This window comes from Paramisgurnus dabryanus, chromosome 8 (genome assembly GCF_030506205.2).
Source record: "Paramisgurnus dabryanus chromosome 8, PD_genome_1.1, whole genome shotgun sequence".
Taxonomy (NCBI): Eukaryota; Metazoa; Chordata; class Actinopteri; order Cypriniformes; family Cobitidae; genus Paramisgurnus; species Paramisgurnus dabryanus.
The window spans coordinates 24,599,884-24,614,280 of NC_133344.1; the positions used below are offsets into that span (position 1 = coordinate 24,599,884).

The window sequence follows — 14,397 nt, forward strand, 5'->3', positions numbered from 1 at the left end:
ACTCTATAGGTACTTAAGATTGACATGAGATTAGCAGAAACAGTGCGTGTTATGTGACCTTTAAATTCATACGTATGTTAAACTGACAATTTCCAAAAACAAAGAATGGATGTTCCAAAGTCTTATCAGTAAAAAGGTGATCTGACTACCAATACAATAAATAAACAGAATGGACTGTTCATATGCATATCTGATCAATCTCGAGAACACAGTGTTGCCTATCAGAACAAGATGTGATAGATTGTGTTTCTGTGATCTTTGTCCAGAACGGTTATCATACAGGTCCATTCAGGCTTTGCGAGAGCGTCAGAAAAAGTTGTGTAAATCATCTGAGAGCTGTTATTTATCCCATCACATGTTTATGTATTTTATAGCTTGGAGCAACACATCATTTCAGGAGTGAGAACATCTCGCCTTGGAGGTTCCTTCTGGATAAGAGGAAGGTTGCTTCATTAAAACGAGAAAACGTGTCCAAATTTAAAGAAAGAGCAACTGTTCTTCCTTAGTCACACTTTCAGAAATAATGGTTAAAAAATGGTCACAAGCTGTCAATAGAGCGGTACCCATTTAGGTACGGATGTGTATACATTAAAATTGACATAGTTACAGTCTTTGGAACCAATATATACTCCAGAGATACTTATATGTGACTCCTTAAGGAAATATTGTTGCACTTGAGTATTGCCATGGTTTGTTTGGCTGAATCGAAAAATGGTGGTAAATTTTTATAATAATCATACAAGATTCATAGTTGTTTGGTTTGGAGTTTACATCCCGACCACTGGATAGCATTTTTATCTTTGGAATTAAACAGTTAAAGGAAGTACTAACATATGGGTGCACCACTTTTTTTTGTTGCTAAGGTTTACATATGGTGGTGGTGTGTTCTCAATGACAGCTTTCCTTAAAGCGTAACTAAACCCCTGGTCAGAGGCTGACTCCACCCACTGCAATATTTGAAAAATGCAAGAAAAGTGGGCAGATCCCAACGGAGATAGAGGGGACGAACTAAGCTCGTATCAAGTGTGTGGTGAGATCGTAACAAGGGCGTGGTGAGCTTGAACCTGCTTACGTCACGAGTCATTTCTTGGACCCAACATCCAATAGGAAAATTCAACTGCAGTAGCCACCGTTCAACCTCAAGAGGGCAGCACTCAGACGTTTTTACACCATATATTGTAGTATTGAAACACTTTATATCCAAATGTCAAAAAACGTACTAAAATCAATGAACAGCACTAATAAAGCGTCATTCTTACAGATCATTAACTAAAAAAAGTTGGTTTGGGGTTTAGTTACTCTTTAAAGATAAAGTATAATCCTAATACACTCACCTAAAGGATTATTAGGAGCACCATACTAATACTGTGTTGGAGCCCCTTTCTCCATCAGAACTGCCTTAATTCTACGTGGCATTGATTCAACAAGGTGCTGAAAGCATTTTTTAGAAATGTTGGCCCATATTGATAGGATAGCATCTTGCAGTTGATGGAGATTTGTGGGATGCACATCCAGGGCATGAAGCTTCTGTTCCACCACATCCCAAAGATGCTCTATTGGGTTGAGATCTGGTGACTGTGGGGGCCATTTTAGTACAGTGAACTCAGTGTCATGTTCAAGAAACCAATTTGAAATGATTCAAGCTTTGTGACATGGTGCATTATCCTGCTGGAAGTAGCCATCAGAGGATGGGTACATGGTGGTCATAAAGGGATGGACAATGAGAAACAATGCTCAGGTAGGCCGTGGCATTTAAACGATGCCCAATTGGCACTAAGGGACCTAAAGTGTGCCAAGAAAACATCCCCCACACCATTACACCACCACCACCAGTCTGCACAGTGGTAACAAGGCATGATGGATCCATGTTCTCATTCTATTTACGCCAAATTCTGACTCTGACAGTCTTCAACTGTCCAATTTTGGTGAGCTTGTGCAAATTGTAGCACTTTTTTCCTATTTGCAGTGGAGATGAGTGGTACCCGGTGGGGTCTTCTGCTGTTGTAGTCCGCTTCAAGTTTGTCCGTGTTGTGGCTTCACAAATGCTTTGCTGCATACCTCAGTTGTAATGAGTGGTTATTTCAGTCAAAGTTGCTCTTCTATCAGCTTGAATCAGTCGGCCCATTCTCCTCTGACCTCTAGCATCAACAAGGCATTTTCGCACACAGGACATATTCCTAAAAGGGGAAATATTCCAATGTATTGCATTTCGTCACAAACGACAGTAATGTGATATGTATCATATCGTAAGAGTCTTGTCGATACATAGCCCTAGTGCAAAGGTTTACTTTTTGAGTGTACCACCCCAGTGACAGCTAGGGACCATTTTTTCTGACAGTGCATGGTCTCCTTTACACATTACATTGTTTCATTTCCCACTATCTAAGATTTTATTTTTATTTTATTTTAAGTAATTTTATTAGGTCACTTATTATATGTGTATTATAATTAATTTTCACATCATTTTTTTCAAGGACAATGTTACTTTTCAATTATGTTATAAGTCATCTCATTAATCATCCCCCGATCACTGGATATCGCTGCCGAGCACATATCTGATGCCATGCACATGATCTCACGTGTGGGGGGAGAAACATCCTGTAATTGTGGGAGTTGTGTTAGTGAACTTTAACATAGCTGTTTTGTTATAATTAGCACAGCACTGGTAAAAAAAAATCTTTTCCATATCGATTGAAACCTACAATCTAAGTCAGGCCTATTGGTAGTAAACTGTTTCCAATGTCAACATTCTCCCTAAAACCTCAAAACCCCCACCAAATTTATAAACGGTTACATGAGATTTATTGCCACTCCCACATCACCCACTGAACCAGTCTGACCGGTCTCTCATCTGAGTCATACGGATTCTAATCCTGCATGGTCACATAATAAACAAGTATATTATCCATTTAAACCCTTGATTTTGCATATCTATAAGTGTGTAACAATGTACGATGACGTTAAAGTCCACATCTATTGTAAGGCAAGTGACAAACATGACAAGTTAAACCCAATGATGACGTCAGTTTAAAGTAAGGTTCTCCAGCATCTGTTTTGACGATCGCTTATCAACTCTTCACTTACGCATTTCGCCGTCTCTAACTGGACCGGCAGGATAATTATCCTTTTGCAAAGTCGTAACAATCAAAACATATGATTTTCCACTTGCCTCGGAGTCATAAACCCGGCAGTACCAGTCCAGCAAATGACATCTTGGCTAAGATGATAAAAAAAACTTCCCCGTATGAAAGTTGTGAAAAAATCCTTGACTAGACGAGATGCGTCAAGTCAAAGCCTCAGGCTTTCTGTACAATTTCAGAAAGATAACAGGCATCAGAAAAAAGCACCTAACTTATTTCATTCTGGGGATGGGAGCATATTTATTTCTGAAATAAATTGCTCACGGGAGTTTTGGATATCTTCTTATTCATTTTAAATTCCATTTAAAGTTGCTGGCTTGAAGACAGATAGGGACCTTCACAAACAGATCCTGCATGCATCACATTTATTACAAACGTACACATAAACCAATTTTTTTAGTTTTTATTGTCTTTATTTTAATACAAAACGTAGAAATCGCAAGACCCTGGTGAAAAATGTGTTTACAGAAAAAGCTCAACAACATGTTCTTCTTGCTTTTGGCATCAGTTAGCACGTGGCATACTGCTATGCAAAGGTACAGTCTAAAGACAGATTTTGATGCCTGCGGCCACTGGCACGCCGTGGTGTTTCGAGAGCACAAATGCCCCGCACATCGCATGTGCTCGGCTCTCCACGTTCTCCAGGGGCCACTTAGTTGGATCCAAAGAAGTCCACCACCCCGCTGCCCTTCAGCCCATCGAAGAAGAAGAAGTTCCTGTGCGGAGCGTCTCTCTGAGACAAAGCCTGTCAAACACACACAAACAAATGAGAACGTGCATCCCACCTTACGCAGACCTAGCTGTCACAGATGTATAATTTTAATAAAGCTTTAATTAACTGGTTTGATTGAATACATCAGGCACATTCAGACCGAATGCACAGGGCAGCGAGGAGCACAGAGCCATATGCGAATTTCAGCCTATTTCATCATGCAGGGAGATGGCGAGACAGCCTGGCTTAACTCCACCTCCATGTGGGTTCAAGGCCTGCTCAGCCATCGCTCCCAAGACCATGATGTTCACTTCATCACCCCACATAGCCACGATCTCCACCCTCAGACGACTCCATCACATCCCAATCTGAGCTATGACATCACCCTTCAGGGCAGATATTGACGTTTTCTGCATTCCGTCAACCTCGATTTTACGCATACCTTGTTTTTCAGTGAACTGTACAATAGTATATCCTCTTTCAGTCAACAACCTGGGCACAGAGAGTAATTATCCACTTTAGAGTCGCTTGTTACGCCAGAATGCTTTGAATTACTTAATCTCATACGGTTTACGGAGTTACACGCAAAGATTTCATGCGGTCGCCATCGTATTTCATCAGTGACCAGAGTATTACCTCGTCATTTTTGGCATTTATGCAATGACAACAGATAAAAGATTTGGATTTAGCCCAGATTCTGATGGAGAGGGCAGCTGCCATACGCTACTCACTGTGCCATCAGAAAGTGAGTTATAGTGCCATGTAACTGAGGAGAATATATATGGACTTTCGGCTTTGTTGAGAACCAGAATCAAAGGTTACATGGAGAGGTGAACAGAATGATAAAGAATTAATGCATGTTCAAAACATGAAAAGCTTTGCAATTTAGAAAAAGAATGAGTCAAAATTATGCCCCAAATGTTTATCGGCTTTAAAGGTGCATAGGTATGTACATTTTAGGAGAATCTATTGACAGAAATTGCAATATAATATACATAACTATATTATCAGTCGTGTATAAAGACCTTACATAATGAACCGTATTGTTTTTATTATCTTAGAATGAGACATTTTTATTTACTTACACCGAGGGTACCCTTACATGGAAGTCACTATCATATTTCTACATAACCCCTAAAATGGACAAACTGCTCCACAGAGGGTGTTTCGTCCCTACGTTGTCTCAGACGACAACATGTTTGTCCTGTGGCATAGCTTCTATATGTGTTTCTGGTAGGGGTGAGCGTTGAACTGAGACCGAGGTTGCAAAATCTACACACAAGCACCTTTAATTGTATTGAATCTGAAATGTTTCTTTTTTTACAAATATATTTTGTAATTTACAGTGAAATTAATTTGAGTGTTGAACTGTAAAGTCTACAATAACAACTTTACAAACACAAATGAATGAAATTATAGATCTCACCTTGACTAATTCTTGTCCAAGAACTCCGCCAACTACGGCACACACTGGAGACATCTCAGAGAAACAGTAACTGAAGAACAAAAAAGTCAGGAGATTAAGTACAAAAAAAAGACAAATTTAGTAATTGGGATGAGTCTAGTTGTCCAACAACTAACTAGTCATGAGTGAGATTGGCCATTGCATTATGTTTTAAGGTTTTTAATATTTCTAAAAAAGGTACCGTATTTTCCGGACTAGAAGTCGCGTTTTTATTTCATAATTTGGCTGGTGCTGCGTCTTATAGTCAGGTGCGCCTTGTAAGTCAGTATGAATTAATTTTGACATTTATGAGGCAAGAGAAACCATTGCCGTCTACAGCCGCGAGACTCCGCTCTAGGCTGCTCCTGTATTTATGTAATTCAATGAATTCAGTGATGTGGAATGACGAGTATGCAAACTTCATGCTTGTTGGCTTCTTCTGTTAATTTAACCTATTAAACCTTCCAGGTATGTTCTGTATGCTATGTTTTATTGAGTAAAAACTGATAATATTACTTTTAACGTACAGACATCTATTCAGCCTGCTGTTCTGTGTGCTATTGTTTAGTTGAATAACTTGCATTTCCAGATTAAATGTCTGTCGTTCGGCTTGGATTTGTGAAATAATTTTCTAAATAAATGCAACATTTAGTCCACTGTGACTCATATGTTATTTCATCTTCATGACGCATTTTTGAATTATGCAACTTATACTTCGAAGCGACTTATATTCTGGAAAATACGGTACATATTTTTAGTAGATTTTTTTTAAAGGGATCACAAAAATCTGACTTTTTCCATGTTTAAGTGCTATAATTGGGTCCCCAGTGCTTCTGTCAACCTAGAAAATGTGAAAAAGATCAACCCAGTAACTTTTGCCAAAACTCAGTAACAGTTTTGCTAAAACATTCTCTGCAAGCATGTGAAAAAATAGGTCATTAAAATCTGGCTCCCGTTGTGATGTCAAAAGGGGATAATTCCGCCCCTTAATCAGCACTATCCAACCACAGCTCTGCCATTTAGTGCAGATATCAACTCATTTGCATAATAAAGGACACACCCAAAAACAGCACATTTTTGATCAAACCTACAAAGTGGCAATTTTGACATTAGATAAATGATCTATATGGTATTTTTAAGCTAAAACTTCACATACTTTGGGGACACCAAAGATTTATTTGACATCTTAAAAACGTCTTGTGAAATGTCCCCTTTAAGCATATCAAATGACACTTTTTTAAAGCTAATGCAAACTTTTTAAAAGCAATGGAAGACCTTTCCATTCTGTTTCAGTGCATACAGTTTTTGCTTTCAAAAGCAAAAGCACATCTGATATGCCCACCTCATAATAACCCCAAATGAACATACGGTTGAATCAGGTAAACCAAAACCATCCTAATTTTACAGGACTTCTATACAACCAATTAATTGATTAGTTGTTCAGTCAATTTAGGAGATCTAGTTTGGTACTTGGATAATAACGTGATAAATGTTAAAAGAGACTAAATGCTCGGTCTACAAGTACCTGACAAAAGTGTTGGGAAGCAGCTGCAAGCTCACACCCATGGTTTCAAGAACATCGTCACGGATTTGCAGGAGTAGGCGCGAGTCTTCGGCGAAGCTGACTGACTGCGGATCGCGACCTTTGTCCGTGCGAAACTTCAAAAGCACTGTCAGAGGAAGCAAACGATAGATAAAGAGGGGGTTTTCCATATTTTAACTGTTTGAGAGTGGAAGAGGATGTATTTAAAGATTTGTGTGGTAGGTAAAAAAGCACTCAGCCCCTCTAGGCTCTTTTCCAAGAGGCATTGCAAAACATCACTTCCCTTTTTAGCTGCCCACCAGCTACAGCACAATGAACTTCAGCCTACCACATTTCCACCTGGCAGCATAGTACACATACACGTACATCAAAGAAACACCCACCCACTCGTTCATATTCATCTTACTAGCTCTGACACATACAGATGCAATTTCAAGTTTCATATCTAAAAGTTTTTACCAGGTTGTGAAAGCTTTATCAGAACAACATCAGAGAGTTTGGAAATAAGAATCATTGATGCAATATCAGACTAGTCCCACCGCAGCGGCGATAAAACCTCAAATAAATCAGACATAGTCAAGACATCGGTTCAAACAGCTTTTGAGGAAGAACCGTTTCCTATGTGTGGTATTTTTGAGCACAGCAACATTTATGTAAAGTCTTGCTTCAGTGCATAAATAGGAAGTGTTATTTTTTCCATAAATGTAATAGTAGATGATGAGGGAGGGGTAGCGCTAACGGTCTGAGTCTGTTATAATGACAGACTGGTGTGGAGGTGGCATGTTTTGTGTCTGTGAGCCGTTGCACATGACTGGCCATGGACAGCCTGTGATGGAAAATGAGTTACGTTCTGTGAAGACAACAGGTGAGCATTAATATAAAGAGAGATGTTGTCTATAATTACACAGAAAAACAACTGGCCTTCCCCGTGTTAACTGTGTACTAGTACAGAAACATGGTGGAAGTAAAATATCTCTAATTCCTTAATTGTTTCTGTATAGCTGTCAAGTACATTTGAAGTGTGCTTGACTCCAAAACAGTTGTTTATTATTAATATTAATCTTTGGTTATTTAATCACAAGTGCTCAGATTAATAACACATGTCTACGCTTCCACAATTTTTATCTGATGTTGTTTGCTATGGGTTGCATGTAATCTGCAATGTCTTTTACAGTAAGTTTGTACCTTGCAGAAGGAAGTAGTCAGAGGGGACGCGCTTCATATTGCTTTTGGCTTTCTCAGTGGTCCAGTCAACCTCCAGGGCGTCTTTGAGAGAGCAAAAACTCACCGTCTATATAAAGAAACATAATGTGAACACTTGAGAACATTAAAAGAAAATAAATAAATCATATTAATCTTTAATACGCCTACCTTTTTCACCATGGTGGTCTCATTGGGGTCCACCTTTGCTTTCTTTGCCTCCGGACCATCATTAGCCTCATCAGAACTTTTCACCACTTTGGGCTTCTCTCTGGCAAGGTTAAAGGAAGCCATTAATATTTATAAGATGTGAAAATCAAACATGTTTCACACCCCCGATCCTCACTTACTCTACATAGTGATGCTCCTGGCCAAGGTTGGAAAACATGTATCCGTGGTAGCCAAATACATCTCCACAGAAGACCTTGATGTTTCTGGGGGCACACAACTGGTCTACTCTCACCATGAGGTCTCTGGAGCATCCAGTTAAGCAAACCTGATAGAAACAAACATACATTAATATGTGGTTGTTTTCAAAGTCTCACCACTGCTTAATATGGCTTAAAGGGCACATATTATGTCAATTTTTACAAGATGTAATATTAGCCTCATGTGTGGCTTGAATGTCTCTGTGAAGTTTCAGCTCAAAATAAACAAAATATAATTTGCTATAGCATGTCCAAAATGCCCCTATTAGGGTGTGAGCAAAAAAGCGCTGGTCTCATGTGTAAACGCATATGAGCTCCCTTAAAAATAGATTAAAAATAGATCTGATTCCTGTGAATAATGTCTGTGACAATAGTATCTCTAGCCGCAATAGCGCTACAATGTGCTAAAAACACATTTAGAAAAGCTTTTGGGTAAAATTAACCAGTCAGTCAGTGGCAATGGGCGGGGCTTTGTTTTTGTGACGTCACATTAATTTTGTTTAATGGGATTAAAAGTTAAAGGGAGGGTGGATTGTTTTCATTGTAGGGTGGTTGTGTTCACACACATTTATGTCCAAACGCCTTGTATAAGTGGATTTTGCATAATATGTTCCCTTTAATGTTTTTCATAACAAACCACAATCTAGATGAATGCAACCAGAAGCCAAGTTTGGCAATGACAGACAATTTACCAGAACACTGACACATCTTATCCAAGGTCCCAAAGCCATTACACGCCCAATTTTGAGTTTGAGATAAGCATTTGGCATATTAATTCCCTGCTTTAAGTCTGAGATGTTGATGGAACACACAGTGCCATGATGCGTTAACTGGGTGGATCTTCATAGACAGCTGCATTATCGTTTTATCTGCTAACTTGTTTACCATTGAATTGGTTGTTTACTTTCATGTCAGAACACTATCTGTCACTATCACAGTAAACATATTATCTAAATAGGGCTTTCAATAGAGATACAAAGTTATGTAATCTCATGATCAACAACACTTCTTAAAAATGCTGCTGCAATGAAACTCACACCTTCATTGCTGTCACGCGAGGAAAAATCTGGAACCTGTGGCGAGACATTTACTATTTTTTGATGCATTCTTCCTTCCTGTGAGCTTTATATCCCTCAAGGCAGCCAGGCACATACAAAGCACACATCTTGATCAAGCAGTGACCTCTAGAGGATGCAAAGAAGAAACCTTGCCATAATGAAACACTACTAACCAAGCCTACACTACTGACCGAACTGACACTTGCGTTAGCAGAGCAAAAGTTTGTGTGTTCGATCCAAGGGAACACACATGATGAAATGTATAGCTTTTAATGCACTTGTAAAGGATAAAAGCATATACCACATGCATAAACGTAAATGTAGGAACTTACACGAGTAAGTTCAATAAAAAAGCATTGACTGACATAAAAGGCATGTTAAAAATGTACAACCTATTCATCCAGAACTCCATGTGACAAAACGGATGCATTAAGCCACCAAACTGAGAAACAAAAACTTCACAAATGTCTTGATATTTTTGATATTGCCGTAACATGGCTGCAGGAGGCGCAATGATATTACGCAGTGCCGAAAATAGTCCCCTGCCATTGAAAGATACTAAGGGGACTATTTTCGGCTGCTGTGTAATATCATTGCGCCTGCTGCAGCCATGTTACAGCAGCAAAGTCCTTGATTATTACGCCAGAATGAGAGTATAGTTCCTAAACATATCTGCCTAGAAAATCGCAACTTTAAATTTTCTGTCTGTCTTAGTACACAATGTAACTACAGAAGAGTCAAGTTTTAAATAGGAAAAATATTGAAACTCTTTGGTTATTTTTTAGCGTGATGCTAATGGTCTAATCAGATTCAATGGATTATGCTAAGCTATGCTAAAAGTGATACCACCAGACCGGGAGATCGGCTGAATAGATTCCAAAAAGGTACAAATCAAATGTTTAACTCTAGGGGAGCTGGAAAATTAGCATATTTTCATAAAATTTGTTCCTTTAATTTAAAAAATATAATTAAAATGAATTCCCTCAATACTAGCACTATAAATGCTCTGGATCTGTTGCACCCTTTACCTGTTGAGTGAAATAATCCTTATAAGTATGTGCATACAGATGTTGCTCACTTTCTTTTAACTAAACAAGAAATTGTCTAAAAAAAGCGCATGCACACATAAGAGGACAAAGGCACTCATACACAATGCTTCCTCTGCACTTCTCAAAAAAAAAAATCAAGAGAGGAAGATGAAAGAGAATAGACTATGTTATAAACACCCCCTCCCTCATTTTGGTCTCCCACCACCTCGGCCCCCTCCTCCTAAACTCTCACTAGCACTCCCAGAGGGACATTTCAGACAGATCCCAGACAGACAGAAGATGAAAGACTGCCTGTCTGCGCTTTGAACGATGCATGTGTGCTCACTGCATCATCCACAGCCAACAACGCAGTCCCGATTTTTATCAAAACACAGCCTGGACAAAAGAACAAGTGTTTGGGAAGAACGTAAACTTGGAAAAGAGCAAACTAACTAAAGTTTGCCTCTGTGTCTAGATCTGCTAACGGATGGGTTCACAGTAAGGTCAGGGAAAATAATACAGCTAAAGAAAAGGACATAACCAACCGAAATTGAACTGATCAAATGTGCATAGAGACATCTAGTGGACATGACAAGCACAAAAGAAAATGATCAAACTCAGTGGTTCTCAAACTTTTCGGCATGCGGCCCCCTTGTGTATGGTGTGAAAATAACATAAAACATTCTAAAACTTAACATTAAAAAACAAAACATATTAACCCTTTACCTGGCACAGCCCTTTTTGAGTGGGGGTGAAAAGGTGATGTACAGTACGTCTTACTTTTTTGGTCTAGAAGCCTAATTTTGGTATTGTTTTAAGGTAGATACTTTATATTTTTTTACAGAGGTGTCTGGAGGTGTAAAATTACATAAGAAAAAATTGTTATAGCAGTTAAAATGTATTTTAATAAATAAAAATAATGCAATATAGTATATTTTATACATAAAATTATTTTAAAAAAAAGGTTTTTGTTGGTTTGCTGCATACACTTGTAACAAATTAATAAGTTACAGTCACCGAATTATTATTACTGCTAAAAGGTTTTGAAATATGAAAACTACATTCTTAGACCTTTCCAACAATATATAGTTTGTCGTGATAGATTAAGATTTACATTAACAATATTGAAGTTAACAGGATAAATCATACAATGTAGTGCTGTTGGTTAGTAGCCTTAATGTATTTCATAAAATGACATAAATCTGAGGGCCCCCTGGCACCATCTCACGGGTCGCGGGCCACAGTTTGAGAAACACTGATCTTACTCTATCCACCGGACATTGAACTTATTTCCTTATCCCTTACATACATGGCAGTAAGGTCTTTGGTTAACGTGGTATTAAAGGGATAGTTCACCCAAAAATCATTTCCTCACCCTCATGTTGTTCTAATCCTGTATGATTTTCTTTATTCTGTTGAACACAAAAGAATATATTTTGATAAATTATGGTAACCACACAGTTGATGGTACCACACTTTTGATTTCCATAGTAAGAAAAACAAATAGCATGGAAGTCAATACTCAATAATAGGTATCTTTTTTTGTTTTCAACAAAATTAAAGGAACTCATACAGGTTTGAAACAACATAAGTATGAGTAAATGATGACAGAATATTGATATTTGGGTGAACTATCCCTTTAACTTAATTTAGACTGGATCAGTACAGTGGCCTTGCAAGGTAGTATGATAGCTGGCAAGACGACTAATCAAATTTGCAAAACGATTACCTGAATGCTAATATGTGAGCTAACAAACTACAGAATGTGCTCTTAAACACCTGGGTTGTAAATGTAAAAGTTGCAGGTTTAAACCTATCAAGGAGCAATTATAGACCAGCATTATGTGTCTTTAACCAAGGTACTTCACTACTGGCCGTTCCAGGAAATCTGTTCCTATTTGGTGTCATTATATAGTGTGCATACAATAAAATTGTCTTTACATTATGTGTACTTCTAACAAATTAGGTTCTGCTGCTTGGAATATGAAGACTCAAAAATATATTTTTTAATTATCAAACCTTTTTGTCTTTTTATAGATAATAACCAGTTATTAAATAATTAGCTTAACAAATTAACATATTCCTATAGCTCAGACGATTGCATCAGCAACACACAGGTCATATGTTCGATTCCCAGGGAGCATGCATACTGATAAAAGAAGTATCGTTTGAATGCACCATAAGTTGCTTTAGATAAAAGCGTCTGTCAAATGCATAAATGTAAACATAATAAAAACCACTAGTAGTAATGGTGTTATTTATGCTTTAGTCATGCCAACTCTACAGATCACCTCACACAATGACTTGTTCCAGCACTTACCGCATCAAACTGATAGAAAAAGTCATCTGATTTGTTTTCCACTTGTTCGGTGTCTGCCTTCACCTCTACCATTGGGTTAAGGAACTGTGCTCTCTCCAGAGAGGCCTGAGCTTGGTTCTGTCCATCTGCATCCACTGGGATGAGGAACTGAGCTCGTCTAGACTCCTCTGTCACCTGATTAGTAGAAAATAAGAGATTATTGGATATGTACCTATTTAAGATGCTATTCTGAGTGATATAATTATGTCAATGTATTTGATACCTGCTCATGATCCAGAAGAGTCAGCCCTTTCACTCCAGCCAAAATAAGGTTTTTTGCAACTTCTGCACCAAGACCCCGAAGTCCAACAAGAAGTACTCGTGATCCTCTAAGTCTGAAAATATAACGTTAATAGATGTGTATTAAGATCGTCTTGCCAATAAATCAAAGATTTGAGTGATCCAAAAACAGATTCTTTGTTTCCCACAAAATGTATGATTGTTAATTTGATTTAAATAATGCATTACTAATCAATTTGTATTATTTTGGTACTTCTTTAACAGCCTATATATTTCTCTTTAACAATTAGTTTATTATCTCAAAACCTTTTGAGGTCTATCTGTTTTGTTTTTTACTTAAGGGTAAATTAATATTAAAAAGTCATAAACTTACAGAAGTGTATTTAGTCATGTTCATTGTGTATTAAACAAACGTGCACGAACCGTTTCTGAGCATCCAGACCCCAGAGGCGAATCTGACGATCATATTGAGCAGCCTCCTCCTCGCTGATAATAGTGTCCTCTTTTTCAATCGTGTCGATCATTTCTAAATACTTCCTCTATTTAACTATATGGAATAACCTGAGAAGTTGGATTTACTACTCTAGACTAAACTGTATTATTCCCTCTCTCCATTCAATGGCATTGAAGTGCCGCTTAATGATTCTCGTAACGGCGCAGAATGATGACGTATGCGTTATGAGAACGCGCCACTTCCAGCACAACAATGGACGTACTCCCTTAAAAAAGCATTCCGATATAGCCTATTTGTGTTTGTTTTGCTCGAGTGTATTTGGGAATTTATTCCTCTGCCAAATATGTTACAATCTTCTTTAAGTGTTTTACACAACAAGGCCTAAAATAGAGCTAAATAAGCTACATAAAAATGTCGCATAATCTTCTGTGTTTTATAATACACAGGTCATTCTACAAAACTTTCTTTATGAGAGACATGTGGGAGTTAATTGCAACAATTAGACTAAAATATATTTAGATTATACTAACTGGATATTTGAAAAGAATGGTGCACCTACCCACATTATCTAAACCTTACCTTAAGTTATACCTAAATAATGTGACACAACTGTGTTTATTGCATATTAGGTAACTATGCAAGAATCGAAGGGAACATAGTTAACATCATAATGTTTCCAGACTAGAAATGTTTTTGTCATTTTCTTCACTGCTACATGTTGACATTATGATTTTTTTAAACAAAGATAAAAACAATAATTGCAGTGTAAGCTTATGCATAAAAGTGTATCA

The 14,397-nt window shown here is 37.8% G+C and overlaps 1 protein-coding gene across 1 annotated transcript; it reads right to left on the reverse strand.

Annotated features, from left to right (window-relative positions):
* Nucleotides 1–3,646: 3,646 nt before the first annotated feature.
* On the reverse strand, nucleotides 3,647–13,826 carry sae1 (SUMO1 activating enzyme subunit 1). The gene is made up of 9 exons (XM_065281165.2): nucleotides 13,576–13,826; nucleotides 13,136–13,247; nucleotides 12,874–13,047; nucleotides 8,390–8,535; nucleotides 8,211–8,310; nucleotides 8,025–8,130; nucleotides 6,822–6,966; nucleotides 5,279–5,348; nucleotides 3,647–3,885 (listed from the first exon to the last, which is right to left on the reverse strand). The coding sequence occupies exons 1-9, from the start codon at nucleotides 13,674–13,676 to the stop codon at nucleotides 3,793–3,795; spliced, it is 1,047 nt and encodes a 348-aa protein (XP_065137237.1). The 5' UTR covers nucleotides 13,677–13,826; the 3' UTR covers nucleotides 3,647–3,792.
* Nucleotides 13,827–14,397: the final 571 nt, after the last annotated feature.